Source organism: Oryzias latipes, chromosome 13 (assembly GCF_002234675.1).
Source record: "Oryzias latipes chromosome 13, ASM223467v1".
In the NCBI taxonomy this organism is placed as follows: domain Eukaryota; kingdom Metazoa; phylum Chordata; class Actinopteri; order Beloniformes; family Adrianichthyidae; genus Oryzias; species Oryzias latipes.
In genome coordinates, this window is record NC_019871.2 from 18565439 (window position 1) to 18580307 (window position 14869).

Consider the following 14869-nt stretch of genomic DNA (forward strand, 5'->3'; position numbering starts at 1 on the left):
TTAACATTAAGGAGCAGTTACATTTATAAATGGGCTTCACTCATTTGTCTGCAAATGGATGCACCAAAATGGAGCGGAGCAGGGAGTATTTTCTACAACACAAAGGCTTTTTAAAAATTCAATTTTTTCGTCTACTCCTGATTCACGATGGTTCAAACAAAGAAAAAGTCTAAAACTGCCATTTTAAGGTAAATTTTCTTAACACATGTCCTCCATCAGAAAAATGCCACAAGAACATGTTAAAAACACCAAACACAAAAATTTTCATTGGAGTGGGTCATTGAGGGGGGGAAAAAAAACAACCTTTTAAAATGCTCTTGCCAAAACTTTATTAGAAATCTGAGGGAAGTCACGTTTGTCCTAAAGGGAACCTTAAATCAAACCCCTGTGTTTCAAACATGGAGAGAAAAACATTTTATCAGAAGCTTTCAGACATCGTTTGACTTCCAACGTCAGCTGGTGTCATTCAGTTTTCCTCAGATCTTGTTGAAAGCAGCCACGTCCACAGATTGAACATATTCCTCAAAGGCGGTGATGGCCTCCTCCAGCACATCCGTGCCCACTTTATCGTCCTCCACCACGCAGGCGATCTGGAGCTTCTTGATACCGTAGCCCACTGGCAGCAGCTTGGACTGCCCCCACAGCAGGCCGTCCATCCTGACACTTCGAACGCACTCCTCCAGCTTGGACATGTCCGTCTCATCATCCCAAGGCTTGACATCCAGCAGGATGGAAGACTTGGCGATGAGGGCTGGCTTCTTGGATTTTTTGGCTGCATACTCAGCGAGGCGCTGCTCCTTGATCCTGGCCGTCTCGGCGCTCTCAGCCTCGTCTTCAGAACCAAAGAGGTCTATGTCTTCATCGCTGGTGTGCTCTGAGGAGGGGCAGGCATTTAAGAGTACAAACTGAGTTTTGGTAGCCGGGAGGCGGACCCTCTCTGTCTGGAAAGACTTGATGTGGTTGTACCAGCGCCAGAGGTGCTGAAGAGTCTGAGTGGGAGTAGAGGGGATGGCATCGAACACAGCGGCATCTGCCTGGGAAGCTTCAAAGCCCTCCATGTAGCTTTTGTCTGCCAGGAAATCATTAAGCGCTTTGAGGCCTTCTTGAGACTTCAAGTCACCAAAAACAGTTTTAGTGGAGGCTGGGGGGGCAGGCAGAGGCTGCTGGGAGTCACCTTGCCTGGGGAGGCTGTGCTTGATGCTTTCCCGCATGGGGACATCGTGTGTGAGGAGGGCTTCAGCAGTGTGGCCACTGAAAGAACCAGAGCAACACGTCATCAGTCACCCAGACAGACGCTGTGCACCAACAATAACAGAGGAGCAGGCATGCATGCACACCCCCCACATTATGATTGGTCCTTCAGTTCCCAACTAACCATCCCATTTCCCTTTGAACCAGGCATCTGCTGCATTTTCAATTAAAAAGTTTAAAAACTTTATTTCAAAGGGTTTGTGAGGAGACTACAGAAGGAACTTTATTGAGAGAATTAGAAAAGATGGAGTCACAGGAAAGGCTCGATGTCCATCTCCAGGGCGGAGCAGGGCATGGACAGTTCAAAGCGGCTGATGACATCTGGGTGAAGAACACCTAGTCGGCCGACACTCTTCCCGTGGACAAAGATCTCAGCGCAGCGACCAGGGAAGAAGGTGGAATCTGGAAGATAAGAGAAACTGGTTTGATGCGAGGACACCAGGTGGACCTCTATCTGACCATGAGGGGCCTTAAGTCCACGTTCTCCTGTTGTTTAGATTGTTTATTTCAAGGCTTCTAACTACATTTTCTTTTTAAAAGGGATCAAACCCACCCCAAACCACCACCACTTCCAACACATGAGCCCTCAAATGAGTTCCACTTAAAAACCTGCACAGATATCGAGCGCTCCACCTTCCTGCAGAAAGTTGCTTCTTTCCAACTCAGCGAGTTCATCCTGGAAATCATGAGGCAGACCTCTGAAGAGAATGTGCTACACCTCTGTCATCATGACCCCACCCGTGCCCCATGACACAGATCACATCTCCTGGTTTAAAACTGTTAAAAAACACCTCCAGCTTTCTGTAGACACTTCTACGCAGGAACTAAGACCTAGTGGTAAGGAGGAAACCACTGCAGCAAGAAGGCAAGTTAATATTTGACCCTGAAGAGTGATCAACAGAAAGATCAGCGGAACTGGATTGACATCCAGAAGGAGGAAGGAAAAAGAGTTTAGTCGAGATAAGGGCCAAACCCTTTAATCCATGCTAAACACACGGAATGGTGAAATGCAAAAAGATACAGGGGTTGCTATGACAACACCCACCCCCCTTCACACAAACATGGCATTCTCCCTTTATACACTAGGACTTCCCACGCTGCCTTGCTAATGGGTTCCAGAGCCCACTGCTTCTCTCTAGATGAACATCAGACACGTGAGGAATCAGAACCGCTTCTGGTTCTCCAGCTGCTCAGTTCTGCTAGGAGAACACACTGATGGAATGTGTTCTTGTCAGATCAAGAGTCATCCATCTGTATTCCAACCAGGATGTCATGGCAACTATATAAATAACCCAATATATTTTAAATATTCAGTCACTGAAAATCCTCCTTCCACTCTGCAAGGTCCTCAGAGGATCTGGTTTTTATGGTTTCTCGTGGTTTTGAAACAGAAATAAAGATCATTTAATGAAGAAACAATTGAAAGAATTTCAGCGTTCCTTCATTTCCTAAGTAGTTTTTTAAGACAAAAAAACTTGTTCAAACCAGTGAAAATATGCAAATGTTTCAAACAGGAACCTTCATTAGCTTTTCTTACTGGGGAAGAAGTGTTTTCATGTTTTAATCTGCTCTATAGGAGATGCCTTCAGGAAACTATGAGACCAGAGACCGAGACCTAACAAAGGTATGAACCCTGACACAAACCCCTTTCTGACACAGGGAGGTCCGGTGTCTGTCATGGTCTAACATCAGAACCTCTTCTGGACAATGGACGAGGAGTTGAAAGCTAGTAAAGCACATCTTCAGCTCAGGTGAATCTACATCAGATTAAAATCCAGTTTTCATTCGTGGCGTCGTTCTCCTGGAGCTAATGGTTTTCTGATGAGGACCGCCTTGTTTTCTAAACTTTTGGGACTGTCCTCTTCTGTTTAAGATCTCTTTAAGGTCTGAGATGCTGTTCCTTAGAGAAACACCTCCGCATCTCAATGGGAAAACATTCTTCATGGAGAAGTTGCTGGATCCTGTCACAAATCCAACCATTGACTTGATGTTATCTCCATGTGGCTCGCAGAGAAGCTAAGGCCTCAAAGCGGACTTTCAAAGTGACTTCAGCTTCCTGTTAACGAGTCCTTCATGTTTCCCCTGGTCTCAGCAGAACGGCGGGAGGTAAGAAGTACTGAGTCCAAATTTCATACCAGTTTTCTTCTCTTTGGAGACTGTTGGAGAGTTGGGACAAAAAGATGGACATGATCTGAGGTCTCCTGACATTTCCAGGAATGCACTGGGCTGCTGTCGCCTGGCAACGACACAACTGACATCACATGATGTCCCAACAGCAGACGGAAGAATGTCAAACAAAACACGCAAACTCTCCAAATATGGACGACATTAACAGTTCAGACTGCAGACCTGCTCTTTCACAATAAAAGCAGCCTGGTCAACAGACATTTGTGTAGATGTTGATGCAGACCAAACAGCTTGGTGTGAAAGCAGCATTATTACCCAGAGATCTTGATGATGATGAAGGGAAGAAACTGCAGAAAGTCTGATTTTTCTTCCTGCTCAGCATTAACTTTTGTCTACTTTGATGAGCTCAGTTTGTACAGTAAAAACTACTTTTTTTTAAGTATCTTGTAACCCTCACATTTCAAAGGTTTTGTTTGATATTGAAAAGTTGAAACCCTTAAAGCTGCAGTTTCCTGAAATCTGTGCAGATAAACTGATCTGTTGAAGTGAATGGGCCAGGAGCTTCAATTGGACACAGTTGATAAGTGACACTCAGACATCTGTTTGTAAAGCGGTTCTTCTTCCACTCCTGATCCTCCGACTCATCAGTTTGGGGAAGGCCTGAGCCGATAAGTACTCCCCAGGAGCGACTGAACTGCAGCTGGACACATCCTGAGGAAGTGTCAGGTGAGCTCTTAGACCGGGTCATAGCCTTGTAATGGGGTTAAGACACGCTGACATCTGTGGAGGGTAAAAGGCTAATGGTGCAGAGAAGACAGAGGAATGGATGATATGAGAAAATGCCCTTTCCTGCTTTTATGTGTGCATGTGTGGCTGTCAGATGGTCAGCTGGTGGATGACTGAGGGCTACATGTCTGTCTTACTGCTTGGTTCTACAGAGTGTGATGCGACTAACACCACAGATTTTCAGTCTTCAGTCTTTGCTCTGCCCACGTCTTTGCTTTTTCTGCCATTTCTGAGCTCCCAGCCATCCCCCCCATCTCCGCCAACACCGAACCCACTGGTTTGCAGAAGTGAATGGGTTTCTGACTGTGGAGCACGTAGACGAGGAGAGGCGAGGAAACAAAGAAACAGAGCAGGAAAAACACCACGAGAGAATAGGTGTGAGGAGTGAGAGACATTTGTGATGTGGGAGTGTTTCTGTGGGCGAATGGAAGCTGCTGAGCCGTCATGTCAAATGCTTCAGACACAGAAGTCGCCCCGCTCTCACAGAGTAGTCGACAAGCCGCTGCTCTCGCAATAAATACATTCCTACCTCGTACCTTATGTCATTTGTATTCCTAAACCCAGTATTCCCACTATCAAAGTTCAGTGCCCTAGCTAAGACTAAATACAGCTACACACTCTTGTAATTCTCCTTTCCAAGAATAACAATCTCATTTTATAAGCATCCATATTTGCAAATGCCACTGTTTTGTTGTGTCTATGCATATATTTATCAAAAATCATATTTTTGTATTTATACTTAAACTTATGTGTGGACGTTGTTTCAAGCACTTACTGGTTCTGTTCCTCAGTTTCACACCACATATTGAAACAAACCCTTTTTTGTTTGCATCCCCTTCAATTGTAGTTTTCCTCTCTTAATAAATAACCTTTGGATATTCATCGGTAATAAATTGTTTCCTGTTTTTCCTGCTGCACGATGGAGCAGTGGTTAGCGCTTTTGCCTCACAGCAAGAAGGTCCCTGGTTTAAGTCGCGGCTGGGTGATCTGAAACAGAACATCAATGGGGGACCTTTCTGTGTGGAGTTTGCATGTTCTCCCCGTGCATGTGTGGGTTTTCTCCGGGGACTCTGGCTTCCTCCCACCATCCAAAAACATGCTTCATAGGTCAATTGGTTACTCTAAATAGGTGTGAATGTGAGAGTGCATGGGAGTGTGATTGTGGCCCTGTGACAGACTGGCAGACCTGTCCAGGATGTCCCCAGCCTGCGCTCACTAGTGGCTGGGATAGGCTCCAGCACCCCTGTGACCCCGAAAGGGGACAAACGGTTCAGAAGGTGATGAATGAATAAACCGTTTTCTGCCTTGAATATTATTTGAGCTGTACAAAACTCTACTAGATTGTTAAATTTAAGTAATTTTGATTGCATCAATTATTTGTTCATGTCCTCCAGGTAACTGAGTGTGTGATTCGTATTGCTTGCATGTTGGAGATAGAAGTCACATTATAATACATGAAACCTGATGACTTAGACTTCACTTTTCAATGATCAGAGATTCAGCTCTCACCATCTGCAGCCTGGATGTGGTATCCCTGTTCCCTGGCTGCCTTCACCTCCAGCAGCTGCATGGTTCGGTCCAGTAGCCCGTGGATCACCTCAAAGCCAGGGCTCTTGTTGTAGTAAATGGCGCAAAAGCGGCGGCTGTTTCTCGCCCCCACATCTGGGTGAAGGGAAAGCGAGGAACTTAAAGCAGGATTACATCCATGGCATCACAGCAATCAACCATCTTAACCTTGTGAGAATCTATATAAAACACAGACATTCATTGGTACATTGATTTACACTTACATTCACCAGCAGAAACAAAGAAAGCTCATATTAAACACGAAATTACACATTTTTGGAAACAATGAATTCAAACATTTAGGATTTTCAGCAAAGCAACATAAAATGTTTTGCATTTGGCACATTCTTTCTCAACCAAACCAAACAGACAAGCAATCCCCACAATGCAACAGCTGCAGGGTTTTTTAACTTCTTTATGTGCGAACCTTTGGTCTCATCCTTTAGGACCACATCAGAGATCTCAAAAAGCTTGAGGGGAAGGGGCATCTTCCTGTTTGCAGCCACCGTTTTCAGCAAGCCTGGCAGCAGTGAGGTGCGCGCCACCTGGTGGGGAAAAGCCATAGGTATCATGACTGTTTAGCGGGGGGCGCCCTCCAGTGGACCAACACAACATGAGAGTGAGACGTCTGCAATCTTCTAAAATAAAAAAGTTCAATAAAAGATGCTCATGATGTGAAGGCAATGCAGTAACTACATCCTTTAAGTGACTTAGTTGATGCATGAAGCTGCAAGAAGAAGAGAAAGTGCTGTGGGAGTTCTGCAGCCCCATGTCTCTCCTTCACTGACCCAAAGGCTTTTGGTGACACATCATACATCTCATTATTTGATGAATCTCCACAGAAAGGTTAGTAGTTTTTCATTAAACTGTGCTTCACCTGAAACTCTGCCGTCTTTGGGTTGGAGATGTGAACAGCTCTCGTGTCAGAGATCTTTTTACCAAGTTTGTCTGCGATGTCTTCCTGAGAGCACTGCAAGAAGGTCACAAAAATGTTTCGGTTGTTAGAAAAAATAAATATTTGAAAATGCTGATGCTTCAATGGATTTTCCTTTTTCCTCACCAGGGCAAAGTTGAGAGCTTCTGTAAACCCTGCAGCTGCCAGGTCTTGTCTCAGCAGCTCGGTCAGTTTATTGATTGGGAACTGGGGAGGAAAACGATCCATTTCTGTTACATGTAACTGGATTTGGTCACAATATTCCAGCCCGCTCAGAGAAGCAGGCAGCGTACCTGGTTGGCTACAGTGTAGGTCCGTGGCGTGGTACGGGTGATGTTGTTGAACCCGTAGGCGATTGCGGCGTCCTCCATGATGTCACAAGCATGGATGACATCCGGACGAGTGGGTGGGATCTCTACCTCAATCTCATCACCGGCTCCGGTGGGCTGAGAAAGCAGACACATCCTGGTGAGCAGCTGGGCGATCTTTTCTGTAGGTTCACTGGAAAAACAAAAAAACAAGTTTGTTCTTTAAGCGCGTCTCTGTGGACACAACAAAAAACCCAACATGTACATAGCTCTATGTTAGGTGTTCCCTATACCAACTCAATGGCCTAGTGTAGAGCGTCCCAACAGGACTGGAAAGTCACAGGTTTAAATCCAGTCAAGTCAAACCAAAAACTCTAAAAAAAAATTGGACACAGTGCCTTCCTATACGACACTCAGCATTAATTGCAGTTAAAAATGTTTTTAACCGTTAAAAGATCGGATTAGAACTGAACTGTGTACATGCTCCCAGAAAAACGTTTCTGATTAAAACAAATATTTACGTACGCCACACTTCCGGTCGGAATAAATCATTTGAACATGCCAGAACTCTCTCAAATACTGGAAACGGGCGTAGAAGAAGAAACATTGTCTCTGTCTGAATTACCACCCTAACTACTAAAAACTATATTGCGCGGCGCAATGTAGTATGGAAGCGATTGTGTAGCATAAATAAAAAGAAAAGTCAAAACCAGAAATGCTTTTCATTTTCAAAATGAAGCTGCATTTTTTGACCCAGAATAAAAATGAAAAAGCAATCCGCCAAAATGCTTTTTCATTTCCTTCCTTAATACAGCTTATTCTGTCACTTAATTAAAATGATAAAGAAAATGGTATTTGACATTTCATTTTAAAAATTTTCTCTGGTAAATGTGTAGCATAGTTCATTTAGAAAGGTCTAATTTGACAATTAAAATGGATTAATAGAAATGCTTTTTACTTTTCAAAATGAAGCTGCATGAAATGACTCAAAATTAAAAAGAAAAAGCAATACTTAAAAATGCTTTTTCATTTTATACTGAAATCCGCTTATTCTGTGTCATAATTAAAACAAAAATGCAAAGAGGGGATTGCATTTGCATTTTCACACCCACCCTGCAAAATTTGTAGCAAAATTCATTAACATTGAGCATTGGCAGAGGAGAGGCGGGGCGATTTGGTGCATTTGGTGGTCAAGACGACCACCAAATGGTTCCTGAGCACAGATGTGTTTGCAGCTCACTGCTTCCCCAGAGGAGGGGCCAGATGTGGAGAACAACTTTCTCGCACCCAAATGTGATACAATTACCGTAATAAGACTTTAACTACATATTAGGGCACTGCTTCGGTTTGTGCGATGAAAGACTGGACAAAAAAAAATGCAGACAACAACAGTTTGTGACTGATTGCGCAGAGAAACGGCCAAGAAAAGACCAACAACAGCCAGTTTCAGACTATTTTCATTTCTTAAATGTTCTTTTTCATTTCTCTGGTCTGGATCACCATCATCTGATCTGTCTAGTTTTACTGCAGAAAATCATTCACTTTTAAAGTCCACAGTTAAAGACACACACCAATTATCCTTTGATATAGTTTCAAAGCATTCCCAGTGGTCTTTATATTATGATTATGATGTTTTTTAGGCAAAAAAAAAACAAAAACAAAACAATCTGTGTCGTTTTATAAGGCAGTTTATACAGAGCAACAATTTTAATAAATAAATACACGGAAATTAATTTTTATCTTGATTTACTTTATATATGTTCTACGTCGTGTGAAAAATGCTACAAGAATACGTTAAAAACACCAAAACACCGTTTTCATTTGAGTATTAAAAGAACATATTTAGACTTTTGAATTTCTTGCCCACTCCATCAATATCCTGGAGATTAATAGATATAATGAAAGGTTCACTTTAGTGCATTTCTTTTCCAGATAAATCTTATTTAAGAGGAATAAGAACGAGCAAACAGAAAAGAAAAAGAAACAAAAAAAAACAAAAAACTTACGAAATTCCAACTTTTCGGTTGATGAACTCGCTTGTCAACTTCTCCTTTCTGTAAGCCAACTCCTGGGAAACAAGCCCGAAAGGAAGGATCAGAAACGACAGCAGGAATAAATATAAACAATAGAAGATGATGCAATACTTACAGGGTATATGCAGGTCTTCCCATCAGGATACACCACCTCAGCCTCCTCCACCCTGATGGAGAGAAGACAGAACAGAGTCGCCATCAAAGACCTCATCCTGCAGATCTTTAACATGTCGAATTAAAGGAAATACTTATTTCAAAAAGAGTCAAATTTAACCTCATTGTAGAAACTATTTAAAACAAAAAGCATTAAGCTCCTTCATAATCATCTGTTTCGCTAGTCTGCATGATTTCATTTGGCACTAAACTTGAAACCCAAACTCCTGTATGAGGTGAAGATCCTTTATGGAGGCTGGAAACCTCTGAGCTGCATGCAGAGTTTCTGTCACACGATGGAGCCGAAGCTTACGTGAAAGGCCGTGAACAGTACTGGCTGAACATGGTCACCATGACGTCCAACACAATCTTGGCCTGCAGAAAACACAGCAGGTCACTCTCTGGTGTCAGAGGACATCTCATTGTCCTCCTCAGTCCGTACCTTCGTCAGGTCTGTGGCAGTACACTCTATGAAGACGTTTTTTGTTGTTAAGCTGATTTTTGAGTGGTCTCCTGGGACAGAAAGGAACATTTTCTTTCAGGAAGTTATCTTAAAGGTTGATGTTCTAAATTATAAGATAGATTGAGCATTTATTCGTGTTTTAGAGGAGCCAGTAAAGGTTCTCATTCATTCAGGTGACGTCTTCGAGTTGAGTCTGAAAGACCATCTTGTTCAATTTTCTTGAAGATTGTAAGAAGAAAACAAAACCAGAATCTAGGCTCACCGTTAATAATAGGAGGCATTGACAAGACCACGCCGTTGCTGTCATAGATGACTGGATACACCGGCTTGTCTTCAATGATGTGAAGATAATGCCTCAGGTGGCTGTCTGTCTACAAAAACCAAACAGTGTTGCTGATTCAGTGAAGGAGAAGAAAGTGGAGGTGCTTGGAGGACCTCCTCCATCTGCTCAGCAGCTTACCTTGTAGAGGCTCATGAGCTGACTTGCGGTGTACTCTTTGTTCTGGTTGAGGGGCTTGAAGCTGATGTCTCCTGGGGGTTTGGCCGTATAGGTGAAGGGGCCAGAGATGGTGTCCAGGTCGTGTGTGCCAATGGCCACCAGGCTCCTTTTCCTGCACAGACAAACAATGTTTCAATGGTTCTTCCAATGGGATCATGTTTGTATCGATCTTCTATCGACCTGCAAACATTCTGATGCAGCTTCTCCTGGAGCTCTATGAAGCTGTCATAGCGCTCCTTGGTGAAGGTGATGTTCCTCAGCACAGCCGCCACAGCGTGGGGCCTCACTGCTGCAGTCTGCAACAAACAGGACCAATCAGCATCTAAAACGCTTGAACATTTGAAAAGAGGAAAATACAGGCCCACCTCCTTGGTGATGATTAGTCTCTGAACTTCTCCGGTGGTGGGGCTCACGCGGCTGTAGCGGGGCGCCTCCAGCCTAAAACATAAACATGTAGGTGTGTCCTTACAGCTCTACGGAGGACAAACCGCTTACATTTCAGGCCATCTGGACTTCTCTTTAAAAGAAGCACAATGGATTCTTGTTAAAACATGACTTACTTGTTCTTGAAGACCTGCAGTCCACGGACAAGCCCCTCCAGACATAGCAGGTCATAGCGGTTTGCAGGCACATCGATCTTGTATAAAATGACATCTGATGCTCCCGAGGCCTTGGAGTCACCTTGCTCCCTGCTGATTATCTCCTTCTCAGAGGTCTGTCCAGGAGAAGTTTTCATGAAATTCAGCTTTGTCCACACAGAACTTTGTCAGAGGTTTGGTCACATGACACAGAGCAGTGAAATCTGAGCTCTCTCATGTAGCATTGGTTTCCTGTGCTTTCAGAAAACCTTACCAAAGTTTGAATTTGCCTTTTTCAAAAGAATAAATAAATAATAAGACTGGTTTTTAAACTTGACGGATTTCACAACAGTCTTTTTGTGAAAAGACCTTGAATGAAACTCCTTAAAGCACAAAGGCAAGACGTCATGTTTACATGTTTGAAAAGATGCCTTTGACTGGATTTGTTCATGTAAAGCAAAATAAGTTTCAGTTAAGAGCCCAGAATCCTATTTCATCTGTTTCTGTAGGTGCAGCTGCAAAAAATAACAAATTCTGAATTTGAAAGACAAACATTTATTTTAATTATTGACATGATCAGGAAAAATGAATCTATGAAAAAACTCAAATATGTAGAACAAACTTAGTTTGTTTTTTACTGATTGTGTCCCAAAAAGACATGTAAAGGCTAATGCACTATAAAGATAAAGTCCCACTATCTGTCACACACCTAGGTGTGCGAAATTTGTTCTCCGCATTTGACCTTCCCCTGGGGGAGCAGTGAGCTGAAGACGAGCCACGCTCGGTAACCATTGGTGGTTCAACCCCCCAAGCCAACCCCTTAATGCTGAGTGTCAAGCAGGGAGGCATGACATAACATTTTTAATTGCACACATATTTTAATTATATTAACACAATTTTCAACTGTTTTTGGAAATCTGACAAAGAAAAGCTAATAATATATATCGATTGTTATGTGAACTAATTTATAAGCAGTATATTAGAAATCTAAAGTATTTGCTGCTCTTGTGTCACAAAAACACGTTTGCAGAAAAGTCAAAGCTAAATTAAACACACCGTTCACGGTGACGCAGGTTTACATCTGTGGAACCTGAGCCATGTTTCTCGAGTTTACTCACAATTTCGTCCAGTTCCAGTCCAAATTCAAAGCAGAGCTCATCGAACTCCTCGTCGGCTGAAACACATGAAGTCACAGGGTTATCAATAAGCTTAACGCGAACCCTCCGGCTTCCGTAGGTCCGCTCTTCCAGCAGAAAAACGAGAGAAGCCGGAGAATCTGATGCAACTTCTGACAGGACAACAGAGATGGCTCCCCGTTGCTTCCATGACACACATTAGTAGGTCTGGTGTACTATGATGAATGTCAGGCAAGAGCGATGTCGAATTAGCCTGTCACTTAGACTAGTGAGAAAGAAAAAGTTAAAAGTAAAAACTGACGCTACGGACTAACTAAGGAGTGGACTCTCTCTGCACGAAGCAGCTAGATCTCCAAGTTTTTGGACCTTTCACTTCAAAACCCAAATAACACATTGAGACATTATCTCGTCTTTTTCATTAGCCATCACTTACTGTAAGATCTGCCCAGCGCGCTGAACAGAATATCTCTTTTAACCCCGACGGTCGGCATGCTGGCTATAGCTAATCTTTCACGGCTCGACCAAAAGGACCCCAGCAGCCGGCCGTAGCTGTCTACAGCAGTGCCTGAAAAAAAACAACAACAAGGGAGCCCTATTAAACGCCTGCAGACTGCACAATTTAAAAAAAAAAGGTACAAACAAATAAGTATTTGATATAGAGTAATTAAAAATACTTAAAAATCCAAAAATGTATTTTGAAAAAATACATCTGCCAATTACTAAATACTTATATTTGTTGATCTTCAGATTTCGAGCAGGTCAACCTCATTCTTTCAACTAAATAATTATTTTTTTAGATGGTTCAAGGAGGAGAGGTCAGCATTTTATTTTATTTTTTCTTTCAGATCTTTCTTTCAATGGATTTTTCACACAAAAAGCTTAACACATTCTATACTGAACTGAGTTTATATATATATATATATATATATATATATATATATATATATATATATATATATATATATATATATATATATATATATATATATATATATATATATATATATATATATATATATATATATATATATATATATATATGACAAAAGAACAGATTAACTCTTGAAGCACAGGATCAGTCAAAACGGGGCCATAGTGGAATAAGTCACAGCAGCCAGCTGATATTCATCGTCTATCCCGTTTGGGGGTAAAACAAATGCACTACTTTCTTTAGAAATGCATTTGTAGTTCACTCTCTGTGTTAATACAAAAGGATTGAGATACTTGCTGTCACGTTTGAAAATTTATCAATAGCGCTATTGAAGCAGGAAGTCCGAACTTGTGAAGATCTTTCTAACTTTACCAAGTTCTCTGAGTCCAGCATTCTGATTGGTTGACTCCCCCCTCCTCCAACCCTCCCTCACCCCCTTGGTCCACTTATGGACACAGATCGGTTTTGACACAAGTTTCTCGCACTTCTGTGTCAGAAGTCCGAGCGCAGTTGTACCGCACCTGTGATTTGGGCCAGCAGATTCGAGCACACGCAGAAGCAAGTTTGAGCAGTTAATCACAGATTTGAGGTTTTAACTCTAAATGAACACATGCAAATGGGAATTTGTCAGCTGTCATTTTGTTTGTCAAACTTTACAGCAGGAGATTTTTTACACACAGATGCAGATTTTTGGTGCACAAGTTTTTAAATTCTATTTTAAAAGTTCTCACATCAAATCTACAAGCTTGTCCATTTTGGAACATTATTACCTTCATAGTCATATGTCCTAAACTTGTCACCTGAGGTCCTCCGTACTTTCTTGGTCCACCAGATGGCGTCATCTTCAACCAATAAAAATACTTTCAGGAAACTGGATGTTTCTTATACAGTCAATGATGTTGTCCTGAGACTGTTTCTAACTTTTACACTTTGAGAATACACCAACAGTCTTGCTCCAAAAACCTGCTACTAACTTGCTTCTTTTTCTCGTTTATTGATCTGAAACATAAACAACTTCTCTATAACTTCAGTTCTTTTTGTTAAATTGTTCAAAAATGAAAGCTGCAGAACTTTTCCTATAAAAACGGCCATTAAAAAAGAAAAACAGCAGCATTTCCACATAGACCTCAGCCTTACCTCACTATCAATGGACCGTCACTTTGTCTGACGTCATGAAACATGCCCTCACCTGTTGGAGCTCAGGTAACACTGTGGCATTTCTTCTCAGTCTTGTTCATGTTTTCTTGTTGCAGTAAACATTTTGGACTTGGATACATTTCCTGAATTTAGGGATCTAGTTTTCCAGCAGAACTAGTAGAACTCAGCCCAGTTAATTAGAGAACACCACACCCAAACTGTCAAAGGGAATCTCACCTGTGAAAAGTTTATGATGGAAATCTGCTTTAATATAGATTGTTCAAGATCTGATCAATATTATTTAATGCAGACAAAATAATCCCAAAACAAAAGGAAAAATATAGTCCTGGATTTACTGTCAGGCCATCATGACTGTAATGATCTCAGGAGAAGATCTGCAATCATCTGTTTCAGAAGAACAGGAGCCCCGCTGACCGTAGTCACTACATCCACCTCTGAGCAAAGCTTCTTCCTCGTTTGTGACAGCACCAACTGGAAGATGAGACATCAAGGTCGTTCTCCAGCATCATTCACAGATTCCTCATTTGCTTTAGAGCTTCATAGTTTTTTTTAGGTAAATAACAACATTCAATCATATTTATATTGACTTTACTTGACCCACTAAACTCAGGAGGTTGGAGTCCATGCACTCTTTACAGATCATCTACTGGAAACAGCCATGAGACTGGTCTTCACAAGTCTTCACATAACAGCTCTTTGATCAATCTGGACTTGATGAGATAAACATCATGTAAAGATGTTTGCCAGGGAGAGCAGGTTCACCAGATGTCAAAAGCACAGGATGAGCATCAAACCTTCCCTCAGAATCACAGCCTTCATTTCTCTCTTTGTCAAATTGCAGAACAATTTATCAATCATGTCATTTCTCCTCTGGCTTTACTGCTTCCGTTTTTTGTGGAAACCACTGTCACCTTTCACAGCTGCTCTGCATGTTAGTCTAATTCTA

At 42.0% G+C, this 14869-nt stretch overlaps 1 protein-coding gene across 1 annotated transcript; it reads right to left on the bottom strand.

Moving 5' to 3' along the window:
- Positions 1-304: 304 nt before the first annotated feature.
- On the bottom strand, positions 305-13627 carry farsb (phenylalanyl-tRNA synthetase beta subunit). Its single transcript, XM_004075467.3, has 19 exons — positions 13536-13627; positions 12268-12399; positions 11817-11872; positions 10681-10835; positions 10486-10558; positions 10301-10416; positions 10082-10232; positions 9884-9992; positions 9601-9671; positions 9472-9533; positions 9121-9172; positions 8979-9040; positions 6958-7165; positions 6791-6871; positions 6608-6700; positions 6158-6275; positions 5674-5826; positions 1506-1653; positions 305-1251 (listed from the first exon to the last, which is right to left on the bottom strand). Exons 2-19 carry the CDS (start codon positions 12323-12325, stop codon positions 477-479), a joined length of 2541 nt encoding a protein of 846 aa, XP_004075515.1. The 5' UTR covers positions 12326-12399; positions 13536-13627; the 3' UTR covers positions 305-476.
- Positions 13628-14869: the final 1242 nt, after the last annotated feature.

What these genes read in the sequence shown, in the direction of transcription:
- farsb (XM_004075467.3), bottom strand. Translation starts at nt 12,325, where the DNA reads ATGCCGACCGTCGGGGTTAAAAGAGATATTCTGTTCAGCGCGCTGGGC. An exon ending in AGCTCATGAGCCTCTACAAG is followed by an intron (nt 9,993 to 10,081) that starts GTAAGCTGCTGA and finishes TGGTTTTTGTAG; the next exon opens with ACAGACAGCCACCTGAGGCA. An exon ending in CCTAAAGGATGAGACCAAAG is followed by an intron (nt 5,827 to 6,157) that starts GTTCGCACATAA and finishes CCCTTCACCCAG; the next exon opens with ATGTGGGGGCGAGAAACAGC.